Raw genomic sequence first — 25,000 nt, 5'->3', positions numbered from 1 at the left:
CCCCAAATTCCCTGCTTTCCCAGAAATCCTGTTTTAAAGATTCCTTGAATTAAGGGGGAATAAGCAGGAAATGCCAGAATCATCCAATCAGTTACCAGAATTCTGCATCCTTACTCATGACGGTAGTGACCAGATAGGTGAAGGATATAATGGGTGGTAGACTGCTTTAAAGTTGTCCACCATTTTGTTGTTGTAGTTAACGTGATTTCAGACAGTGAACTGAATCACCGTCGTGTCTGTTAAAGTCAACCCTTGTTTCCTGTTCATTACAGACAAAAAAAAACAAACCCTGGCAATGATAATGTGAGTGTATGCAATTACTGTCTCTCTCACTGCTTGTTCTCTTCTTCTTCAGTCACTCTCTGTCCTACTCGGTCCTTCTCTCCTCGCTTTCACTGTCACTCTCCTCCTGTGTCCTCTCGTTTCCTCCCTGGTCCTCCTTTCTCTCAGAGTTCCAGTCAGATACTGTCACTGTCACTCTCCTCCTGTGTCCTCTCGTTTCCTCCCTGGTCCTCCTTTCTCTCAGAGTTCCAGTCAGATACTGGCAGTGTCACTCTCCTCCTGTGACCTCTCGTTTCCTCCCTGGTCCTCCTTTCTCTCAGAGTTCCAGTCAGATACTGGCAGTGTCACTCTCCTCCTGTGACCTCTCGTTTCCTCCCTGGTCCTCCTTTCTCTCAGAGTTCAAGTCAGATACTGTCACTGTCACTCTCCTCCTGTGTCCTCTCGTTTCCTCCCTGGTCCTCCTTTCTCTCAGAGTTCCAGTCAGATACTGGCAGTGTCACTTCTCCTCTTCCTCCTCCTCTTCCTCTTCCTCCACCCATAAAGGATTGTTTTATACTAAAACCTGTTGTGTCGTAATCCACACAACACAGGCATTGCTTTGGGTCATTTAAATCAATCCTGAATTCCACTCTTCAAAATGTTTTGTTTTTGTAAACCCTATCTTTGTTAATATAGAACATGGGTATTCAACTCTGACCCTACGAGATCTGGAGCCTGCTGGTGTTCTGTTCTACCTGATCATTAATATCACCCCACCTGGTGTCCCAGGTCTAAATCAGGCCCTGATCATTAATATCACCCCACCTGGTGTCCCAGGTTTAAATCAGGCCCTGGTCATTAATATCACCCCACCTGGTGTCCCAGGTCTAAATCAGGCCCTGATCATTAATATCACCCCACCTGGTGTCCCAGGTCTAAATCAGGCCATGATCATTAATATCACCCATCTGGTGTCCCAGGTCTAAATCAGGCCCTGGTCATTAATATCACCCCACTTTGTGTCCCAGGTCTAAATCAGGCCCTGATCATTAATATCACCCCACCTGGTGTCCCAGGTCTAAATCAGGCCCTGATCATTAATATCACCCCACCTGGTGTCCCAGGTCTAAATCAGGCCCTGATCATTAATATCACCCACCTGGTGTCCCAGGTCTAAATCAGGCCCTGATCATTGATATCACCCCACCTGGTGTCCCAGGTCTAAATCAGGCCCTGATCATTGATATCACCCCACCTGGTGTCCCAGGTCTAAATCAGGCCCTGATCATTGATATCTCCCCACCTGCTGTCCCAGGTCTAAATCAGGCCCTGATCATTAATATCACCCCACCTGGTGTCCCAGGTCTAAATCAGGCCCTGATCATTAATATCACCCCACCTGGTGTCCCAGGTCTAAATCAGGCCCTGGTCATTAATATCACCCCACCTGGTGTCCCAGGTCTAAATCAGGGATATAGAATAACCTCTTGGGGATATTTCCTGGTAAAACACTTGTATATGAGTTGATGCAGATCCTTTTGTCGGATTGGAACACAGTACCGACCACCTAAATGTTTTCTTCTCTGTCATTGTTGGTACAGAATATGCTTCCCAGTGAAGCACTTTTAGGCTTTGAGTTCTGATATGTTATGAGTTCTAATGTGCAGGTCTTTCGTAAAGTATTCAGACCCCTTGACTTTTCCCCCGTTGTAGAACGTTACAGCCTTATGCTAAAATTCATTACATTATTTTTTTTTCCTCGTAAACCTACACACAATTACCCATAACGGCATAGCAAAAACAGGTTTTTAGACATTTTTTGCTAATGTATAAAAAGAAAAAGAAAAGAAAACACATTTACATAAGTATTCAGACCCTTTACACCTGCACCTTTGGCAGTAATTACAGCCTTGAGGGTTCAAGTCCGGGCTCTGGCTGGGCCACTCAAGGACATTCAGAGACGTATCCCCGAAGCAGCTCCTGCGTTGTCTTGGCTGTGTGCTTAGGTTCGTTGTCCTGTTGGATGGTGAACCTTCGCCCCCAGTCTGAGGTCTTGAGCCATTCCGTAAAAATGGAGCTCTATAGGAGTAAACCCTGCCTCCAGCTGTTTGCTTAGAAATTCTAGGGACAATTAGGAGGCCTGCGTCTTGTGACCGTAGCGTACGTGTAGGTATGTACGGCAGGACCAAATCAGAGAGATAGGTAGGAGCAAGCCCATGTAACGCTTTGTAGGTCAGCAGTAAAACCTTGAAATCAGCCCTAACCTTGACAGGAAGTCAGTGTAGGGAGGCTCGCACTGGAGTAATATGATCCATTTGTTTGGTTCTAGTCAGGATTCTAGCAGCCGTATTTCGCACTAACTGAGGTTGATTTATCAGCAGGTTTTCATCAAGGATCTCTCTGTTCTTTGCTCCGTTCATCTTTGCCTCGATCCCGACTAAAACAATCCCACAGCATGATGCTGCCACCACCATGCTTCATCATAGGGAAGGTGCCAGGTTTCCTCCAGACGTGACTCTTGCCATTCAGGACAAAATAGTTGAATCTGGGTTTCATCAGACCAGAGAATCTTGTTTCTCATGGTCTGATAATCTTTAGGTGCCTCTTGGCAAACTCCAAGCGGGCTGTCATGTGCCTTTTAGTGAAGAGTGGTTTCCGTCTGGCCGCTCTACCATAAAGGCCTGATTGGTGGAGTGCTGAAGGGATGGTTGTTCTGGAAGGTTCTCCCATCTCCACAGAGGAACTCTAGAGCTCTGTCAGAGTGACCATTAGGTTCTTGGTCACCTCCCTGACAAAGGCCCTTCTCCCCCGATTGCTCAGTTTGGCCGGGCGGCCAGCTCTAGGACGAGTCTTGATGGTTCCAAACGTCTTCCATTTCAGAATGATGGAGGCCACTGTGTTCTTGGGGGCCTTCAATGCTGCAGACATGTTTAGGTATCCTTCCCCAGATCTGTGCCTCGACACAATCCTGTCTCGGAGCTCTACGGACAATTCCTTCAACATTATGTCTTGGTATTTGCTCTGACATGCACAGTCAACTGTGGGACCTTATATAGACAGGTGTGTGCCTTTCCAAATCATGTCCACTCAATTGCATTTACCACAGGTGGACTCCAATCAAGTTGTAGAATATCTTAAGGATGATCAATGGAAACAAGATGCACCTGAGCTTAGTTTCAAGTCTCATAGCGAAGGGTCTGAATACTTACCTAAATGTCATATTTCAGTTTTTTATTGTTAATGCATTTGCAGCATCGTTCATTGTCATTATGGGGTATTGTGATGTCATTATGGGGGTATTGTGATGTCATTATGTGGCATTGTGATGTCATTATACGGGTATTGTGATGTCATTATGGGGTATTGTGAGTAGATTCCTGAGGATTTTGTTTTTCATCCATTTTAGAATAAGGCTGTGTAACGTAACAAAATGTGGGAAGAGTCAACGGGGCTGAATACCTTCCGAAGGCCCTGTGTGTGATTACCGAATCTGTTTGTCTGAGTGAGTGATGGTTATAGATGTTGTTGGTCCCACTTTAAAAATCAAATGTATTTATAAAGCCCTCTCTACATCAGCAGATGTCACAAAGTGCTTAACAGAAACACAGCCTAAAACCTCAAACAGCAAGCAATGCAGAGGTAGAAGCACGGGGGGGGGGGGGGTGATATCACCAGACCACAAACTTACTACCACAAGTAGTAAGTGACTCAGCCCCCTTAATCGGGTCAGAGGCAGAGAATCCCGGTGGAGAGAGGGGAATCGGCCAAGCAGAGACAGCAAGGGCAGTTCGTCATGCCAGTGCCTTGCCATTCACCTTCACACCCCTGGGCCATAGGAGTCTTCAGTACAGACTTAAAGGTCAAGACCGAGTCTGCGTCTCTGACATGGGTAGGCAGACCGTTCCATAAAAATGGAGCTCTATAGGAGAAAGCCCTGCCTCCAGCTGTTTGCTTAGAAATTCTAGGGACAATTAGGAGGCCTGCATCTTGTGACCGTAGCGTACGTGTAGGTATGTACGGCAGGACCAAATCAGAGAGATAGGTAGGAGCAAGCCCATGTAATGCTTTGTAGGTTAGCAGTAAAACCTTGAAATCAGCCCTTGCTTTGACAGGAAGCCAGTGTAGAAAGGCTAGCACTGGAGCAATAGGATTGAATGTTGGGGTTCTTGTAAAGATTCTAGCAGCCGTGTTGAGAACTAGCTGATGTTCATGTAGTTCTTTATCCGGGAAGCCGGAGACGAGAGCATTGCAGTAGTCTAATATAGAAGTAGCCAGACAGTAGAGCGTTGCAGTAGTCTAATATAGAAATAGCCAGACAGTAGTGTGCTGCAGTAGTCTAATATAGAAGTAGCCAGACAGTAGAGCGTTGCAGTAGTCTAATATAGAAATAGCCAGACAGTAGTGTGCTGCAGTAGTCTAATATAGAAGCAGCCAGACAGTAGAGCGTTGCAGTAGTCTAATATAGAAGTAGCCAGACAGTAGAGCGTTGCAGTAGTCTAATATAGAAGTAGCCAGACAGTAGTGTTGCAGTAGTCTGATATAGAAGTAGCCAGACAGTAGAACATTGCAGTAGTCTAATATAGAAGTGTCCAGACAGTAGAGTGTTGCAGTAGTCTAATATAGAAGTAGCCAGAAAGCAGAGCGTTGCAGTAGTCTAATATAGAAGTAGCCAGAAAGCAGAGCGTTGCAGTAGTCTAATATAGAAGTAGCCAGACAGTAGAGCGTTGCAGTAGTCTAATATAGAAGTAGCCAGACAGTAGAGCATTGCAGTAGTCTAATATAGAAGTAGCCAGACAGTAGAACATTGCAGTAGTCTAATATAGAAGTGTCCAGACAGTAGAGTGTTGCAGTAGTCTAATATAGAAGTAGCCAGAAAGCAGAGCGTTGCAGTAGTCTAATATAGAAGTAGCCAGAAAGCAGAGTGTTGCAGTAGTCTAATATAGAAGTAGCCAGACAGTAGAGCGTTGCAGTAGTCTAATATAGAAGTAGCCAGACAGTAGAGCGTTGCAGTAGTCTGATCTAGAAGTAGCCAGACAGTAGAGCGTTGCAGTAGTCTAATATAGAAGTAGCCAGACAGTAGAGCGTTGCAGTAGTCTGATCTAGAAGTAGCCAGACAGTAGAGCGTTGCAGTAGACTAATATAGAAGTAGCCAGACAGTAGAGTGTTGCAGTAGTCTGATCTAGAAGTAGCCAGACAGTAGAGTGTTGCAGTAGTCTAATATAGAAGTAGCCAGACAGTAGAGCGTTGCAGTAGTCTGATCTAGAAGTAGCCAGACAGTAGAGTGTTGCAGTAGTCTAATATAGAAGTAGCCAGAAAGCAGAGCGTTGCAGTAGTCTAATATAGAAGCAGCCAGACAGTAGAGTGTTGCAGTAGTCTAATATAGAAGTAGCCAGACAGTAGAGCGTTGCAGTAGTCTAATATAGAAGTAGCCAGACAGTAGAGTGTTGCAGTAGTCTGATATAGAAGAAGCCAGACAGTAGAGTGTTGCAGTAGTCTAATATAGAAGTAACCAGACATTAGAGCGTTGCAGTAGTCTAATATAGAAGTAGCCAGACAGTAGAGCATTGCAGTAGTCTAATATAGAAGTAGCCAGACTGTAGAGCGTTGCAGTAGTCTGATATAGAAGTAGCCAGACAGTAGAGTGTTGCAGTAGTCTGATCTAGAAGTAGCCAGACAGTAGAGCGTTGCAGTAGTCTAATATAGAAGTAACCAGACATTAGAGCGTTGCAGTAGTCTAATATAGAAGTAGCCAGACTGTAGAGCGTTGCAGTAGTCTAATATAGAATTATCCAGAGACTAGAGCGTTGCAGTAGACTAATATAGAAGTAGCCAGACAGTAGAGCGTTGCAGTAGTCTAATATAGAAGTAGCCAGACTGTAGAGCATTGCAGTAGTCTAATATAGAAGTAGCCAGACTGTAGAGCGTTGCAGTAGTCTAATATAGAAGTAGCCAGACAGTAGAGCGTTGCAGTAGTCTAATATAGAAGTAGCCAGACAGTAGAGCGTTGCAGTAGACTAATATAGAAGTAGCCAGACAGTAGAGCGTTGCAGTAGTCTAATATAGAAGTAGCCAGACAGTAGAGTGTTGCAGTAGTCTAATATAGAAGTAGCCAGACAGTAGAGCGTTGCAGTAGACTAATATAGAAGTAGCCAGACAGTAGAGCGTTGCAGTAGTCTAATATAGAAGTAGCCAGACAGTAGAGCGTTGCAGTAGTCTAATATAGAAGTAGCCAGACTGTAGAGCGTTGCAGTAGTCTAATATAGAAGTATCCAGACAGTAGAGCGTTGCAGTAGTCTAATATAGAAGTATCCAGAGACTAGAGCGTTGCAGTAGTCTAATATAGAAGTATCCAGAGACTATAGCATCCCATTTCTTTGGACAGAAAAGTTTCAGATTTGTTATGTTATGTTGCTCTTGAAATATTCTTCACATGTTGTGTAGCATTATAAAGACTTCATAAGCATTAAATAAAGGATTCACAAATGATCTATAAGTGTCTCGTACTGTATAAATGGTGTATAAACATACATAGTGTGTTATGTCACAATTGGCAGTTCACTGGGACTGGTTATGTCACCCGCTATACACTGGGGTGCTTATAAACTACAGGACAGGACAGTTAACCATGTTGGACCACTAGTACAGGACAGTTAACCATGTTGGACCACTAGTACAGGACAGTTACCCATGTTGGACCACTAGTACAGGACAGTTAACCATGTTGGACTGGTCACTAGTACAGGACAGTTAACCATGTTGGACTGGTCACTAGTACAGGACAGTTAACCATGTTGGACTGGTCACTAGTACAGGACAGTTAACCATGTTGGACTGGTCACTAGTACAGGACAGTTAACCATGTTGGACCACTAGTACAGGACAGTTAACCATGTTGGACCACTAGTACAGGACAGTTAACCATGTTGGACCACTAGTACAGGACAGTTAACCATGTTGGACTGGTCACTAGTACAGGACAGTTAACCATGTTGGACCACTAGTACAGGACAGTTAACCATGTTGGACCACTAGTACAGGACAGTTAACCATGTTGGACCACTAGTACAGGACAGTTAACCATGTTGGACCACTAGTACAGGACAGTGGTTGGCATCAGTGTATGTAAATGCATGTGTGTTTCTGTGTGTTTCAGGTACCAGGACATGAGGAGACAGATCGGCTTTGAGATCAGAGACATGTGGTATAATCTAGGTATGAATCATCTATTTCATGTTATTCATATGTATTCAACTAACGTATGTGACCGACCGGCTCCATTCGGTGTTTTTTAAAAGTAGAGACTCAGAGCTTGAAAATGGTAGATCGTAACACTACTATTGAGGAACAATTGGAAAGTAATTCTGCTTTGGAAGTTGATAAACTTGTAACCCCACTTTTTAGAAAATAGCCCTTGAATGTTTTGGTACTACTACTGGAGAGCTCTTCTTTCACATGTGAGGCCATGTGCTAAACAGAGTGAGTACTGGCAGTTTAGTAAACAATCAAATATTTCTAGACTATAGGCTGGTTTATACTACATATATCAAACAGTTGTGGCAGTGACATCATGAACATTAAACTTGTCTTTATCGTTGTGAAAAAGTGTAAACACAAAAAAACGACAGGCTGCATGACATCAGCACCCTGGTGGTCCAGAATAGCATAACAGGTGTATTTTAATACCAATAAATCCATCCATTTAAAACTGTATTTATTTAAATGTCAATCTAGCAAACCAGGCAACTAAAAGCAACTTTCTAAACCATTTCTGGTTTGGTTTCTAGCGTGCTATCTAGCTAGTTAACGTTAAGTTAGCTGTAGAAACATTAATTTAGCTGTAGAAATGTTAAGTTAGCTGGATATCTAACATTACGTTAGCTGGCTAGCCAGTTGAAATAATGACTGTATCATATATCTTTTTTACATTGGATAAAAGTAGAGCCTCAGAGCTACAAATTTGTATATCATACACTGCATTTGAGTAAAAAATGGGAAGAAAAAAAATTCCTTTGAAAGTTGATGAACTTGTAAACTCACTTTTTGAGAAAATGGCCTTTGAATGTTTTGGTATCTAGTGAAGAGCTCCTCTTTGTCTACACCCATTCAGCATCGTTCACACCCTCTTAAGCTTTAGCCCCACCCATCTCGTTTCGATCACGGAGAGCACACTCAACGGATGTTGTACACATGTCACGTAACATTAGCTAATGAGCCAGCCAGCAAACGTTAGTTAAACAGCAATGAACAGTGCCAACAAAGCCACAGCGCTGGGAGCTAACCAACCAGGTTCAATGTTAGCTAGCTAGCTAACAGTACACTTTAGCTTGAAATGAAACCACTTTCTGTCTAAATTAGAAATGTGTAATATCTGAAAATGTAGCTAGTTAACGCTAGACTATCTTTCCTGTATACATCATCATGCCTGATGGACGCGTCTCATTGATGCCATGCCACGATTGCCCTTAGTTTGATGATGTAATCCAGAGACAGGTGTTTTCTCCATATCTTCATCTCTCATTGAACCATGTTGCAAAAAAAAACATATTTTCACAATGTATATTTAATCCAATTAATTTTTGTTCCATATACATTCAACTTCACGTGCCTTCATTCACAGATCCCTGCAAGTGTCGTACAGTCACTATTAGAAGGTCAATGGCACATGTTGAAGTGGGATATTTCCTAAGTGTTATGTTTGTATCCGGGTCCATCTGGGAATTTGTCTGGAGTCGTTACCAGGGTTACCAGGTCGTTAGGACTAAGAACAGAGGGTCGGATCATGGGTTACCAGGTTGTTAGGACTAAGAATAGAGGGTTGGATCATGGGTTACCAGGTTGTTAGGACTAAGAATAGAGGGTCGGATCATGGGTTACCAGGTTGTTAGGACTAAGAATAGAGGGTCGGATCATGGGTTACCAGGTCGTTAGGACTAAGAACAGAGGGTCGGATCAAGGGTTACCAGGTCGTTAGGACTAAGAACAGAGGGTCGGATCATGGGTTACCAAGTTGTTAGTGAAAACAGGAAGGACTAAGGACAGAGGGTCGGATAATGGGGTAACAGGTTGTTAGGACTAAGAATAGAGGGTCGGATCATGGGTTACCAGGTTGTTAGGACTAAGAATAGAGGGTCGGATCATGGGTTACCAGGTTGTTAGGACTAAGGATAGAGGGTCGGATCACGGGTTACCAGGTTGTTAGGACTAAGGACAGAGGGTCGGATCATGGGTTACCAGGTTGTTAGTGAAAACAGGAAGGACTAAGAATAGAGGGTCGGATCATGGGTTACCAAGTTGTTAGTGAAAACAGGAAGGACTAAGGACAGAGGGTCGGATAATGGGGTAACAGGTTGTTAGGACTAAGAATAGAGGGTCGGATCATGGGTTACCAGGTTGTTAGGACTAAGAATAGAGGGTCGGATCATGGGTTACCAGGTTGTTAGGACTAAGGATAGAGGGTCGGATCACGGGTTACCAGGTTGTTAGGACTAAGGACAGAGGGTCGGATCATGGGTTACCAGGTTGTTAGTGAAAACAGGAAGGACTAAGAATAGAGGGTCGGATCATGGGTTACCAGGTTGTTAGGACTAAGAATAGAGGGTCGGATCATGGGTTACCAAGTTGTTAGTGAAAACAGGAAGGACTAAGGATAGAGGGTCGGATCATGGGTTAATTGGCTTCATGTTGTTGTGGAAGCAGAACTACAGCAGAGACATCACAAAGGAGTCAGAGAATGACGAGGTGTTAGTTTGAATAGGCCTGCTCTGTTCCTTCAAATAGGTAATCAGTCTCTGCTTTTCTATTTCTCTCATGCTCTCTCTGTCTTCATTACAACTCTGTTCCTTCAAATAGGTAATCAGTCTGCTTTTCCATGTCTCTCATGCTCTCTCTGTCTTCATTACAACTCTGTTCCTTCAAATAGGTAATCAGTCTCTGCTTTTCCATGTCTCTCATGCTCTCTCTGTCTTCATTACAACTCTGTTCCTTCAAATAGGTAATCAGTCTCTGCTTTTCTATTTCTCTCATGCTCTCTCTGTCTTCATTACAACTCTGTTCCTTCAAATAGGTAATCAGTCTCTGCTTTTCTATTTCTCTCATGCTCTCTCTGTCTTCATCACAACTCTGTTCCTTCAAATAGGTAATCAGTCTCTGCTTTTCTATTTCTCTCCTGCTCTCTCTGTCTTCATTACAACTCTGTTCCTTCAAATAGGTAATCAGTCTCTGCTTTTCTATTTCTCTCCTGCTCTCTCTGTCTTCATCACAACTCTGTTCCTTCAAATAGGTAATCAGTCTCTGCTTTTCTATTTCTCTCATGCTCTCTCTGTCTTCATCACAACTCTGTTCCTTCAAATAGGTAATCAGTCTCTGCTTTTCTATTTCTCTCCTGCTCTCTCTGTCTTCATCACAACTATGTTCCTTCAAATAGGTAATCAGTCTCTGCTTTTCTATTTCTCTCATGCGCTCTCTGTCTTCATTACAACTCTGTTCCTTCAAATAGGTAATCAGTCTCTGCTTTTCTATTTCTCTCCTGCTCTCTCTGTCTTCATCACAACTATGTTCCTTCAAATAGGTAATCAGTCTCTGCTTTTCTATTTCTCTCATGCTCTCTCTGTCTTCATCACAACTCTGTTCCTTCAAATAGGTAATCAGTCTCTGCTTTTCTATTTCTCTCATGCTCTCTCTGTCTTCATCACAACTCTGTTCCTTCAAATAGGTAATCAGTCTCTGCTTTTCTATTTCTCTCCTGCTCTCTCTGTCTTCATCACAACTATGTTCCTTCAAATAGGTAATCAGTCTCTGCTTTTCTATTTCTCTCATGCGCTCTCTGTCTTCATTACAACTCTGTTCCTTCAAATAGGTAATCAGTCTCTGCTTTTCTATTTCTCTCCTGCTCTCTCTGTCTTCATCACAACTATGTTCCTTCAAATAGGTAATCAGTCTCTGCTTTTCTATTTCTCTCATGCTCTCTCTGTCTTCATCACAACTCTGTTCCTTCAAATAGGTAATCAGTCTCTGCTTTTCTATTTCTCTCCTGCTCTCTCTGTCTTCATCACAACTCTGTTCCTTCAAATAGGTAATCAGTCTCTGCTTTTCTATTTCTCTCATGCTCTCTCTGTCTTCATCACAACTCTGTTCCTTCAAATAGGTAATCAGTCTCTGCTTTTCTATTTCTCTCATGCTCTCTCTGTCTTCATTACAACTCTGTTCCTTCAAATAGGTAATCAGTCTCTGCTTTTCTATTTCTCTCATGCTCTCTCTGTCTTCATCACAACTCTGTTCCTTCAAATAGGTAATCAGTCTCTGCTTTTCTATTTCTCTCATGCTCTCTCTGTCTTCATTACAACTCTGTTCCTTCAAATAGGTAATCAGTCTCTGCTTTTCTATTTCTCTCATGCTCTCTCTGTCTTCATTACAACTCTGTTCCTTCATATAGGTAATCAGTCTCTGCTTTTCTATTTCTCTCCTGCTCTCTCTGTCTTCAACACAACTCTGTTCCTTCAAATAGGTAATCAGTCTCTGCTTTTCTATGTCTCTCATGCTCTCTCTGTCTTCATCACAGCTCTGTTCCGTGATGTCGTATTGATTCCCACAACCAGTGTTTTCATAATTTAAGTAATTCTGGTTTTGGACCTGAGGCTTTTCTCAGGAAAATCACCTCTCATCTTCTGAATGTCAATCGAAACGCTGATGAACACTGAAAAGACACTGGAGGAACGACAGATACATGTCTATGCCCTGGGGAGGGGGCCTCTAGTAGTTTACAGCAACATACTGTACCATCTCACCAGATACATGTGTATGCCCTTGGGGGGCCCCTCTAGTAGTTTCCTCCAGGGGTTTACACCAAGACAATTTAACATACTGTTCCATCTCACCAGGAATCGTTTATTAATGCTATTAGTTGATTTATTTAACTATTTCCTCATTCATGTATCTCTGTATTATCTAAGTATCTCACCAGGAGCTGATCGTCATTTAGTTTAATGTCTTTAATTATTTAATCATCCGTGTATTAATGTGTCCCCAGGTCTTACGAAGATCAATCTATTATCAATATGAGTTATATTCATGTTATTATTTATTCATCCACATAGTGTTATATTACTCACCAATAATGAATCAATAAGCATTTTACTCACCAATAATTAATCAATAAGCATATTACGCACCAATAATTAATCAATAAGCATATTACTCACCAATAATTAATCAATAAGCATATTACTCACCAATAATTAATCAATAAGCTTATTACTCACCAATAATTAATCAATAAGCATATTAATAATTATTAGTCCCTTTTATTCATGCATCTCTTCAGTCATCTATCATAAAAATAAAATATTTGCTGGGAACCCAGCAGGAAGTGAACCCCACGGTCCTGTCGTTGTAAGATAACAGACTCTTTTTACCCAGTAGTGCGTTTCGTATATTTTGGTAACGGGGGGGAACCCAGCAGGAAGTGAACCCCATGGTCCTGGCGTTGTATGTGCCTCCGTGCTCAACCAGCTTGAGTTACAGAGGACCACGCTTTGTATTCCTGCTTTGTCTATGGCCTGGTCCCCTTTAAATGTACCCTCATCTATTGACCGTTTGTTCATTATTCCCTCATCTCTGTATTCATCCTCAGGTTATTTATCATTATATAATATATGGCATTTAGCAGACTCTTTTGTTAAATGTATGTGTGGGTGGTCCTGGGAATTCAACCCATTATCATGGCCTTGTAAGCCCCGTACCATTTGTGGTTAACTTTTTAACCTTTATTTAACTCGGCCCGTTAGTTAAGAACAAATTGTAATTTTCAATGACGGCCTGGGAACAGTTGGGTTAACTGCCTTGTTCAAGGGCAGAACGACAGATTTGTACCTCGTCAGCTCGGGGGATTGGATCCAGCAACCTTTTGGTTACCGTCCCAACGCTCTAACCACCTGCCGCCTCTGCAGGAGGCTCGGGGGATTCGATCCAGCAACCTTTTGGTTACCGTCCCAACGCTCTAACCACCTGCCGCCTCTGCAGGAGGCTCGGGGGATTGGATCCAGCAACCTTTTGGTTACCGTCCCAACGCTCTAACCACCTGCCGCCTCTGCAGGAGCTCAGATATTTGATGAAGTTGTATCTCTCCCCAGGTCCACACAAGATCAAGTTCATCCCAGAGATGGTGGGTCCCATCCTGGAGATGACTCTGGTCCCAGAGATCGAGCTGAGGAAAGCTACCATCCCCATCTTCTTCGACATGATGCAGTGTGAATTCCACTTCACATGCAGCTTCCAACGGGTCTGTATCAGTCAGTCAGTCTGTCCATCAATCAGCCAGTCAATCAGCCTGTCAGTCTGTCCATCAATCAGCTAGTCCATCAATCAGCCAGTCAATTAGCCGGTCAATCAGTCAGTCAGTCTGTCCATCAATCAGCCAGTCAATCAATCGTCAGTCAATCAGCCGGTCAATCAGCTAGTCCGTCAATCAGCCAGTCAGTCTGTCCATCAATCAGCTAGTCAGTCTGTCCATCAATCAGCTAGTCCATCAATCAGCCAGTCAATCAGCCAGTCAGTCTGTCCATCAATCAGCTAGTCCATCAATCAGCCAGTCAATCAGCCAGTCAGTCTGTCGGTCAATCAGCTAGTCCATCAATCAGCCAGTCAATCAGCCAGTCAGTCTGTCGGTCAATCAGCTAGTCCATCAATCAGCCAGTCAATCAGCCAGTCAGTCTGTCGGTCAATCAGCCTGTCAATCAATCGGTCAATCAGCCAGTCAGTATATTAATCAGTCAGATCTACCAATCAATCAGATGTATTGATAAAGCCCTTTTTACATCAGAAGTTTCTACAAGAAAGGTTTACAATAACCCCACGTTGACCCCAAAGAGCAGGAGCACAGAGGTCAAGGACGGGTGGTAACATCCTCTAAAACCTCACCCTCCCAGGAGACTAACGTAATGTTGCTAAATGTTTCCAGCTCTGAATTGACTCATCTCCCAGAATCTCCCAGTCTGTCTCCCAGATCCTCCCAGTCTGTCTCCCAGATCCTCCCAGTCTGTCTCCCAGATCCTCCCAGTCTGTCTCCCAGATCCTCCCAGTCTGTCTCCCAGATCCTCCCAGTCTGTCTCCCAGATCCTCCCTGTCTGTCTCCCAGATCCTCCCAGTCTGTCTCCCAGATCCTCCCAGTCAGTCTCCCAGATCCTCCCAGTCTGTCTCCCAGATCCTCCCAGTCTGTCTCCCAGATCCTCCCAGTCTGTCTCCCAGATCCTCCCAGTCTGTCTCCCAGATCCTCCCAGTCTGTCTCCCAGATCCTCCCAGTCTGTCTCCCAGATCCTCCCAGTCTGTCTCCCAGATCCTCCCAGTCTGTTTCCCAGATCCTCCCAGTCTGTCTCCCAGATCCTCCCAGGCTGTCTCCCAGATCCTCCCAGTCTGTCTCCCAGATCCTCCCAGTCTGTCTCCCAGATCCTCCCAGTCTGTCTCCCAGATCCTCCCAGTCTGTCTCCCAGATCCTCCTAGTCTGTCTCCCAGATCCTCCCAGTCAGTCTCCCAGATCCTCCCAGTCTGTCTCCCAGATCCTCCCAGTCTGTCTCCCAGATCCTCCCAGTCTGTCTCCCAGATCCTCCCAGTCTGTCTCCCAGATCCTCCCAGTCTGTCTCCCAGATCCTCCCAGTCTGTCTCCCAGATCCTCCCAGTCTGTCTCCCAGATCCTCCCAGGCTGTCTCCCAGATCCTCCCAGTCTGTCTCCCAGATCCTCCCAGTCTGTCTCCCAGATCCTCCCAGTCTGTCTCCCAGATCCTCCCAGTCTGTCTCCCAGATCCTCCCAGTCTGTCTCCCAGATCCTCCCAGTCAGTCTCCCAGATCCTCCCAGTCAGTCTCCCAGATCCTCCCAGTCAGTCTCCCAGATCCTCCCAGTCTGTCTCCCAGATCCTCCCAGTCTGTCTCCCAGATCCTCCCAGTCTGTCTCCCAGATCCTCCCAGTCTGTCTCCCAGATCCTCCTAGTCTGTCTCCCAGATCCTCCCAGTCTGTCTCCCAGATCCTCCCAGTCTGTCTCCCAGATCCTCCCAGTCTGTCTCCCAGATCCTCCCAGTCAGTCTCCCAGATCCTCCCAGTCTGTCTCCCAGATCCTCCCAGTCTGTCTCCCAGATCCTCCCAGTCTGTCTCCCAGATCCTCCTAGTCAGTGTAGAAGTACAGACTACTACTAAGTACCCTTTAGATCCTGGTCTAAAGTAGTGCACTACTACCCTATAGGCCCTGGTCTAAAGTAGTGTACTACTACCCTATAGACCCTGTTCTAAAGTAGTGCACTACTACCCTATAGGCCCTGGTCTAAAGTAGTGTACTACTACCCTATAGACCCTGTTCTAAAGTAGTGCACTACTACCCTATAGACCCTAGTCTAAAGTAGTGCACTACTACCTTATAGGCCCAGGTCTAAAGTAGTGCACTACTACCATATAGACCCTGGTCTAAAGTAGTGCACTACTACCCTATAGGTCCTGGTCTAAAGTAGTGCACTACTACCCTATAGACCCTGGTCTAAAGTATTGCACTACTACCCTATAGATCCTGGTCTAAAGTGGTGCACTACTACCCTATAGGCCCTGGTCTAAAGTAGTGTACTACTACCCTATAGACCCTGTTCTAAAGTAGTGCACTACTACCCTATAGACCCTGGTCTAAAGTAGTGCACTACTACCCTATAGGCCCTGGTCTAAAGTAGTGTACTACTACCCTATAGACCCTGTTCTAAAGTAGTGCACTACTACCCTATAGACCCTAGTCTAAAGTAGTGCACTACTACCTTATAGGCCCAGGTCTAAAGTAGTGCACTACTACCATATAGACCCTGGTCTAAAGTAGTGCACCACTCCCCTATAGTCCTGGTCTAAAGTAGTGCACCACTCCCCTATAGTCCTGGTCTAAAGTAGTGCACCACTCCCCTATAGTCCTGGTCTAAAGTAGTGCACCACTCCCCTATAGTCCTGGTCTAAAGTAGTGCACCACTCCCCTATAGTCCTGGTCTAAAGTAGTGCACGATAAAGTGAATAGGGTGCCAGCTGGGACAGTCAGCCTGTTAGAGTTTGGAGTGAAGGGGAGGCCTGGTGATTCAGTTAGTGTCAGTCAGCCTGAGCGATCCGTCTCTCTTCCTCCAGAGCGATCCGTCTGTCTTCCTCCAGAGCGAGTCGTCTCTCTTCCTCCAGAGCGATCCGTCTGTCTTCCTCCAGAGCGATCCATCTATCTTCCTCCAGAGCGATCCGTCTGTCTTCCTCCAGAGCGAGCCGTCTCTCCTGACTGACACAGCAGCAGCAGCACATCAAGCAGGCAGTTCACGTAGGAGCAAACGTCCCACTAAAAGTGGATGTGCCTGCTCACCTTCCTTCTGTCGTATACAATTTCTAGTCTGCAGTGTAAAACTTAGCAGAGAGAGAGAGTTGCCTCTCTTCCTCCAGAGCGGGTCGTCTCTCTTCCTCCAGAGCGATCCGTCTCTCTTCCTCCAGAGCGATCATTCTCTCTTCTGTCTCTCTTCCTCCAGAGCGATCCGTCTCTCTTCCTCCAGAGCGAGTTGTCTCTCTTCCTCCAGAGCGATCCGTCTCTCTTCTGTCTCTCTTCCTCCAGAGCGATCTGGCTCTCTTCCTCCAGAGCGATCCGTCTCTCTTCCTCCAGAGCGATCCGTCTCTCTTCTTCCAGAGCGATATGTCTCTCTTCTGTCTCTCTTCCTCCAGAGCGAGCCGTCTCTCTTCCCCCAGAGCGATCCGTCTATCTTTCCCCAGAGCGAGCCGTCTCTCTTCCTCCAGAGCGATACGTCTCTCTTCCTCCAGAGCGATACGTCTCTCTTCCTCTCTTCCTCCAGAGCGATCCTTCTCTCTTCCTCCAGAGCGATCCTTCTCTCTTCCTCCAGAGTGAGTCGTCTCTCTTCCTCCAGAGCGATAGGTCTCTCTTCCTCCAGAGCGATAGGTCTCTCTTCCTCCAGAGCGAACCGTCTCTCTTCCTCCAGAGCGATCCTTCTCTCTTCCTCCAGAGCGAGTCGTCTCTCTTCCTCCAGAGTGATCTGTCTCTCTTCCTCCAGAGCAATCCTTCTCTCTTCTGTCTCTCTTCCTCCAGAGCGAGTCGTCTCTCTTCCTCCAGAGCGATATGTCTCTATTCCTCCAGAGCGATCCGTCTCTCTTCTGTCTCTCTTCCTCCAGAGCGATCTGTCACTCTTCCTCCAGAGCGATCTGTCTATCTTCCTCCAGAGTGATCCGTCTCTCTTCTGTCTCTCTTCCTCCAGAGCGATACGTCTCTCTTCCTCCAGAGCGAGTCGTCTCTCTTCCTCTCTCTTCCTCCAGAGCGATCCGTCTCTCTTCCTCCAGAGCGAGTCGTCTCTCTTCCTCCAGAGTGATCCTTCTCTCTTCCTCCAGAGCGATATGTCTTTCTTCCTCCAGAGTGATCCGTATCTCTTCTGTCTCTCTTCCTCCAGAGTGATCCGTCTCTCTTCCTCCAGAGCGAGTCGTCTCTCTTCCTCTCTCTTCCTCCAGAGCGATCTGTCTCTCTTCCTCCAGAGCGATCCGTCTCTCTTCTGTCTCTCTTCCTCCAGAGCGAGTCGTCTCTCTTCCTCCAGAGCGATCTGTCTCTCTTCCTCCCGAGCGATCCGTCTCTCTTCTGTCTCTCTTCCTCCAGAGCGATCCGTCTCTCTTTCTCCAAAGCGAGTCGTCTCTCTTCCTCTCTCTTCCTCCAGAGCGATCCATCTCTCTTCCTCCAGAGCGAGTCATCTCTCTTCCTCCAGAGCGATCCTTCTCTCTTCCTCCAGAGCGATCCTTCTCTCTTCCTCCAGAGCGATCTGTCTCTCTTCCTCCAGAGCGAGTCGTCTCTCTTCCCCCAGAGTGATCCGTCTCTCTTCCTCCAGAGCGATCCTTCTCTCTTCCTCCAGAGCAAGTTGTCTCTCTTCCTCCAGAGCGAGCCGTCTCTCTTCCTCTAGAGTGATAGGTCTCTCTTCTTCCAGAGTGATCGTCTCTCTTCCTCCAGAGCGATTGTCTCTCTTCCTCCAGAGCGATAGGTCTCTCTTCCTCCAGAGTGATCCGTCTCTCTTCCTCCAGTGCGATCCGTCTCTTCCTCCAGAGCGATCTGTCTCTCTTCCTCCAGAGCGATCTGTCTCTCTTCCTCCAGAGCGAGTCGTCTCTCTTCCTCTCTTCCTCCAGAGTGATCGTCTCTCTTCCTCCAGAGCGATTGTCTCTCTTCCTCCAGAGCGATAGGTCTCTCTTCCTCCAGAGCGATCCTTCTCTCTTCCTCCAGAGCGATCTGTCTCTCTTCCTCCAGTGCGATCCGTCTCTTCCTCCAGAGCGATATGTCTCTCTTCCTCCAGAGCGATCTGTCTCTCTTCCTCCAGAGCGAGTCGTCTCTCTTCCTCTCTTCCTCCAGAGTGATCGTCTCTCTTCCTCCAGAGCGATTGTCTCTCTTCCTCCAGAGCAATAGGTCTCTCTTCCTCCAGAGCGATCCTTCTCTCTTCCTCCAGAGCGATCTGTCTCTCTTCCTCCAGTGCGATCCGTCTCTCTTCCTCCAGAGCTATCTGTCTCTCTTCCTCCAGAGCAATCTGTCTCTCTTCCTCCAGAGCGAGTCGTCTCTCTTCCTCTCTTCCTCCAGAGTGATCCTTCTCTCTTCCTCCAGAGCGAGTTGTCTCTCTTCCTCCAGAGCGAGCCGTCTCTCTTCCTCTAGAGTGATTGGTCTCTCTTCTTCCAGAGTGATCGTCTCTCTTCCTCCAGAGCGATTGTCTCTCTTCCTCCAGAGCGATAGGTCTCTCTTCCCCCAGAGCGATCCGTCTCTCTTCCTCCAGAGCGATCTGTCTCTCTTCCTCCAGAGCGAGTTGTCTATCTTCCTCTCTTCCTCCAGAGCGATCCTTCTCTCTTCCTCCAGAGCGAGTTGTCTCTCTTCCTCCAGAGCGAGCTGTCTCTCTTCCTCTAGAGTGATAGGTGTCTCTTCTTCCAGAGCAATCGTCTCTCTTCCTCCAGAGCGATTGTCTTTCTTCCTCCAGAGCGATCCGTCTCTCTTCATCCAGAGCGATCCGTCTCTCTTCCTCCAGAGCGAGCCGTCTCTCTTCCTCCAGAGCGATCTGTCTCTCTTCCTCTCTTCCTCCAGAGCGATCCTTCTCTCTTCCTCCAGAGCGATTCGTCTCTCTTCCTCTAGAGCGATCCGTCTGTCTTCCTCCAGAGCGATCCGTCTCTCTTCTTCTCTTCCTCCAGAGCGATCCGTCTCTCTTCCTCCAGAGCGAGCCGTCTCTCTTCCTCCAGAGCGAGCCGTCTCTCTTCCTCTCTTCCTCCAGAGCGATCCTTCTCTCTTCCTCCAGAGCGAGTCGTCTCTCTTCCTCCAGAGCGAGCCGTCTCTCTTCCTCCAGAGCGAGCCGTCTCTCTTCCTCTCTTCCTCCAGAGCGATCCTTCTCTCTTCCTCCAGAGCGATCCTTCTCTCTTCCTCCAGAGCAAGGCGTCTCTCTTCCTCCAGAGCGAGCCGTCTCTCTTCCTCTAGAGTGATAGGTCTCTCTTCCTCTAGAGCGATCCGTCTCTCTTCCTCCAGAGCAATCCGTCTCTCTTCCTCCAGAGCGATCCGTCTCTCTTCCTCCAGAGCGATCCGTCTCTCTTCCTCTCTCTTCCTCCAGAGCGATCCGTCTCTCTTCCTCCAGAGCGATCCGTCTCTCTTCCTCCAGAGCGATCCGTCTCTCTTCCTCCAGAGCGATCCGTCTCTCTTCCTCCAGAGCGATCCTTCTCTCTTCCTCCAGAGCGATCCGTCTCTCTTCCTCCAGAGCGAGGCGTCTCTCCTGACTGACACACCAGCAGCATCACATCAAGCAGGCAGTTCACGTTGGAGCAAACGTCCCACTATAAGTGGATGTGCCGGCTCACCTTCCTTCTGTCGTCTTTCTGGGAAGAAGGGAGTAAAAGATAGAGAGAGAGAATATTAGAGGATGTGTCTTCCTGTCATGGTCTTACTCCTCATGCTCCCTGCTCAGCCATAGCCAATCACAGGCAGATAAAGAGAAGTGACTGAGAGTCATCAGACTGATAATGAAGTGATTTAATATGAGCTCACAGTCCACCAGGCTGAAAGAGAGGTGATTAAACCATGAGGAGAGGTCCTCTCAACCAAGACAGAGAGAGAGAAGAGACAGGGGGGTGGAGAGACAGAGTGGGAAAGAGAGGGAATGGAGTGGGGGGGAGGAGAGAGAGAGAAGAGAGAGAGGAGAGAGAGAGAAGAGAGGGGGAGAGAGTGGGGGAAGGAGAGAGAGAGAATAGAGGGAGGAGAGAGATGGTATAGAGAGGGGGAGGAGAGAGAGAGAAGAGAGGAGGGGAGAGAGGGTATAGAGTGGGGGGAGGAGAGAGAGAGAGAAGAGAGTGGGAGGAGAGAGAGAAGAGGGGGAGTAGAGAGAGGTTATAGAGAGGGGGAGGAGAGAGAGAGAAGAGAGGGGGAGGGGAGTGTGGGTATAGAGTGTGGGGGGAGGGGAGAGAGGGTATAGAGTGGGGGGAGGAGAGAGAGAGAGAAGAGAGTGGGAGGAGAGAGAGAAGAGGGGGAGTAGAGAGAGGTTATAGAGAGGGGGAGGAGAGAGAGAGAAGAGAGGGGGAGGGGAGTGTGGGTATAGAGTGTGGGGGGAGGGGAGAGAGGGTATAGAGTGGGGGGAGGAGAGGAGAGAGGGTATAGAGTGGGGGGAGGAGAGGAGAGAGGGTATAGAGTGGGGGAGGAGAGGAGAGAGGGGGGGAGGGGAGAGAGGGTATAGAGTGGGGGGAGAAGAGAGGGGGAGGGGTGAGAGGGTATAGAATGGGGGAGGAGAGGAGAGAGGGTATAGAGGAGAGGAGAGAGAAGAGAGGGGGAGGGGAGAGAGGGTATAGAGTGGGGGGATGAGAGGAGGGTATAGAGTGTGGGGGGAGAGAAGAGATTGGGGGAGGAGAGGAGAGTAAAGAGAGGGGGAGGGGAGAGATGGTATAGAGTGGGGGGAGGAGGGGAGAGAGAAGAGAGGGGGAGGAGAGAGAGAAGAGAGGGGGAGGAGAGAGAGAGAGAGAGGGGAGGAGAGAGAGAGAAGAGAGGGGGAGGAGAGAGAGAAGAGAAGAGAGGGGGGGGAGAGAGAGAAGAGAAGAGGGGGGAGGAGAGAGAGAAGAGAGGGGGAGGAGAGAGAGAGAAGAGAGGGGGAGGAGAGAGTGAAGAGAGGGGGGAGAGAGAGAAGAGAGGGGGAGGAGGAGAGAGAAGAGAGGGGAGGAGAGAGAGAGAAGAAGGGGGAGGAGAGAGAGAGAGAGAGAGAAGAGGGGGAGGAGAGAGAGAGAGAGAGAGGGGGAGAGAGAGAAGAGAAGAGAGGGGGAGAAGAGAGAGAGAAGAGAGGGGGAGGGGAGAGAGGGTATAGAGTGGGGGAGGAGAGAGAGAGAAGAGAGGGGGAGGAGAGAGAGAAGAGAGGGGGAGGAGAGAGAGAAGAGAGGGGGAGGAGAGAGAGAGAAGAGAGGGGGAGGCAGAAAGAGGGAGGCAGGATTGTGACTAGTAATAATAGCCTAATGAATAGAAGAATGAGCTGTGCTGATTATGAACGGCTGCTTTCTCATTGCAGTTTGAGAATGAGATCATCACCAAACTGGATCACGAGGTGGAGGGGGGCAGAGGAGACGAGCAGTACAAAGTCCTCTTCCACAAGATGTGAGTGATGCTGTCTGTCTGTCTGTATGTCTGTCTGCCTGCCTGCCTGTCTGTCTGTCTGGTATGTCTGTCTGTCTGGTCTGTCTGTCTGGTCTGTCTGTCTTGTCTGTCTGTCTGGTATGTCTGTCTGTCTGGTCTGTCTGTCTGGTCTGTATGTCTTGTCTGTCTGTCTGTCTGTCTGTCTGTCTGTCTGTCTGTCTGTCTGTCTGTCTGTCTTGTCTGTCTGGTATGTCTGTCTGTCTGGTCTGTCTGTCTGTCTGTTTGTCTGTCTGTTTGTCTGTCTGTCTCTCTGTCTGTCTCTCTGTCTGTCTTGTCTGTCTTGTCTGTCTGTCTGTCTGTCTGTCTGTCTGTCTGTCCTCTCTCCTCCTCTCTCTCTCTCAGTTTAAGGTCTTTATTGGCATAGGAAACATGTTTACATTGCCAAAGAAAGTGAAATAGAGAATTAACAAAAGGGAAATGAACAGAGGAAACATTAGTTTAATATTACACTCACAAAGGTTTTAAAACAATATAGACGTTTCAAATGTTATATTATTGGCTATGTTCGGTGTTGTAACAATGTGCAAGTAAAATAAAATAAATAAACAGATATGTTGTTTGTGCTTTTCTCATGGCAGACAGGAAGTTTATTAATGTTTGAATTGTTTTCGAATTCTTTGTGGATCTGTGTAATCTGAGGGAAATATGTCTCTCTAATATGGTCATACATTGGGCAGGAGGTTAGGAAGTGCAGCTCAGTTTCCACCTCATTTTGTGGGCAGTGTGCACATAGCCTGTCTTCTCTTGAGAGCCATGTCTGCCTCCGGCGGCCTTTCTCAATAGCAAGGCTATGCTCACTGAGTCTGTACATAGTCAAAGCTTTCCTTAATTTTGGGTCAGTCACAGTGGTCAGGTATTCTGTCACTGTGTACTCTCTGTTTAGGACCAAATAGCATTCTAGTTTGCTCTGTTTTTTTTGTTAATTCTTTCCAATGTGTCAAGTAATTATCTTTTTGTAATATTCTCTCCCCCTCCCCTCCCCCTCACCTCTCTCACCTCTCTCCCACTCCCCCCTCTCTCCCTCCCCTCTCTCCCACTCCCCCCTCTCTCCCTCCCCTCTCTCCCACTCCCCCTCTCTCCCTCCCCTCTCTCCCACTCCCCCTCTCTCCATCCCCTCTCCCCACTCCCCCCTCTCTCCCTCCCCCCTTTCTCCCACTCTCCCTCCCCTCCCCCTCTCTCTCTCCCCTCACCTGTCTCACCTCTCTCCCTCCCCTCCCTCTCCTCTCTCTCCCCTCTCCCCCTCTCCTCTCTCCTCCCTCCTCCCCCTCCCTCTCTCTCCCTCTCTCCCTACCTCCTCCATCTCTCTCCTCCCTCCCCCTCTCCTCTCTCTCTCCCCTCTCCCCCTCCTCTCTCCTCTCCCCTCCCCCTCCCTCCCTCCCCTCCCTCCCTCCCTCCCCTCCCCTCTCCCTCTCCTCTCCCCTCCCCCCTCTCCCTCTCTCTCTCTCTCTCCCTCCCCCTCCCTCTCTCCTCCTCCCCCCTCCCTCTCCCTCCCTCCCTCCCCTCCCTCTCTCTCCCTCCCCTCCCTCTCCTCTCTCTCCCCTCTCTCCGCTCTCCTCTCCCTCCCTCCCCTCCCTCTCTCCTCTCTCCCCTACCTCCCCTCCCTCTCTCCTCCCTCCCTCCCCTCCCCTCTCCTCTCTCTCCCCTCCCCCTCCTCCCTCCCCCTCCCTCTCTCTTCTCCCTCCCCCCCTCCCTCTCCTCTCTCTCTCCTCCCTCCCTCTCTCTCTCCCCTCCCCTCCTCCTCTCCTCTCTCCCTCCCCTCCTCCCTCTCTCTCCTCCCCTCCCTCTCCTCTCTCTCCCCTCTCTCCCCTCTCTCCTCTCTCCTCCCTCCCCTCCCTCTCTCCTCTCCCCTACCTCCCCTCCCTCTCTCCTCCTCCCCCTCCCTCCTCCTCTCTCTCCCTCCTCCCCTCTCCCCCTCCTCCTCTCTCCCTCCCCTCCTCCCTCTCTCCTCTCTCCCTCCCTCTCTCTCCTCTCTCCCTCCCCCTCCCTCCCTCTCTCTCCTCTCTCCCTCCCTCTCTCCTCTCTCCCTCCCATCCCTCTCTCTCCCTCTCCCTCCCCTCCCACTCTCTCCTCTCTCTCCTCTCTCCCTCCCTCCCCCTCCCTCCCTCTCCTCTCTCCCTCCCCTCCCTCTCTCTCCTCTCTCCCTACCCCCCTCTCTCCCTCTCTCTCTCCCCTCACCTCTCTCCCTCCCTCTCTCTCCCTCTCTCCCTCCCCTCCCTCTCTCCTCTCTCCCTCCCTCTCTCCCCCTCTCTCCCTCCCCTCCCTCTCTCCCCCTCTCTCCCTCCCCTCCCTCTCTCTCCCTCCCCTCCCTCTCTCCCTCCCCTCCCTCCCCTCCCTCTCTCCCTCCCCTCCCTCTCTCTCCCCAGTCTGTTGGAACACTGCAGGAAACACAAGTACCTGTCTAAGAGTGGGGAGAGCTTTGTGAACCTGGTGGTTCGTCTGTTGGAGAGGCTCCTGGACTACAGGACCATCATGCACGATGAGAACAAGGAGAACCGGATGAGCTGCACCGTCAACGTGCTGGTAATGAGAGACCCACACCGTTCTATGTTCTGTCCTGTTCCGTTGTGGACAGATGTCGGGCTGCGTCCTGCTGCGTTGCCTAGCAACCTGTCTTATTGTGAAGAACAGTTTTACCGTCCAACTGTTGGAAAGACATTCCGGATTTATAAACAAGAGCTGCATAACATTCATGATGTGGTTACGGTTGTGATTTGTTGTGGCTATTTCACTGTGGTAGTTGAAGCATTTCAGTTTTGTTCATAAACTATTTGAATGTTTTCATCCTCAGAACTTCTACAAGGAGATCGAGAGAGAGGAGATGTACATCAGGTAAGAAGAGGTCTTCATCTTCCTCAACTACACTTTTCTGTTCTATTGGGCTCGGTGCCTCTGTGAAGTCACGGTCAGGTGTTTTTGGGCTCAGTGCCTCTGTGAAGTCAAGGCCAGGTGTTTTTGTACTCAGTGCCTCTGAAGTCAAGGCCAGGTGTTTTTGTTCTCAGTGCCTCTGTGAAGTCAAGGCCAGGTGTTTTTGTTCTCAGTGCCTCTGTGAAGTCAAGGCCAGGTGTTTTTGTACTCAGTGCCTC

At 47.9% G+C, this 25,000-nt stretch overlaps 2 protein-coding genes across 2 annotated transcripts in view; one reads left to right on the top strand and one right to left on the bottom strand.

Annotated features, from left to right (window-relative positions):
• LOC135513383 (dedicator of cytokinesis protein 1-like) overlaps positions 1–25,000 on the bottom strand; it is a 1,066,221-nt gene that overhangs the window by 768,482 nt on the left and 272,739 nt on the right.
• LOC135511833 (dedicator of cytokinesis protein 1-like) overlaps positions 1–25,000 on the top strand; it is a 513,132-nt gene that overhangs the window by 318,737 nt on the left and 169,395 nt on the right. Inside the window, exons 18-22 of the mRNA XM_064933315.1 lie at positions 7,415–7,473; positions 13,389–13,537; positions 21,793–21,878; positions 24,281–24,437; positions 24,706–24,746. Of these exons, the coding sequence (XP_064789387.1) occupies positions 7,415–7,473; positions 13,389–13,537; positions 21,793–21,878; positions 24,281–24,437; positions 24,706–24,746 (492 nt within the window). The remainder of the gene's footprint in view (positions 1–7,414; positions 7,474–13,388; positions 13,538–21,792; positions 21,879–24,280; positions 24,438–24,705; positions 24,747–25,000) is intronic.

The sequence above is a fragment of the Oncorhynchus masou genome, chromosome 24 (assembly GCF_036934945.1).
Source record: "Oncorhynchus masou masou isolate Uvic2021 chromosome 24, UVic_Omas_1.1, whole genome shotgun sequence".
NCBI classification, from domain to species: Eukaryota; Metazoa; Chordata; class Actinopteri; order Salmoniformes; family Salmonidae; genus Oncorhynchus; species Oncorhynchus masou.
This window is presented reverse-complemented; position numbering and strand designations above follow the sequence as displayed.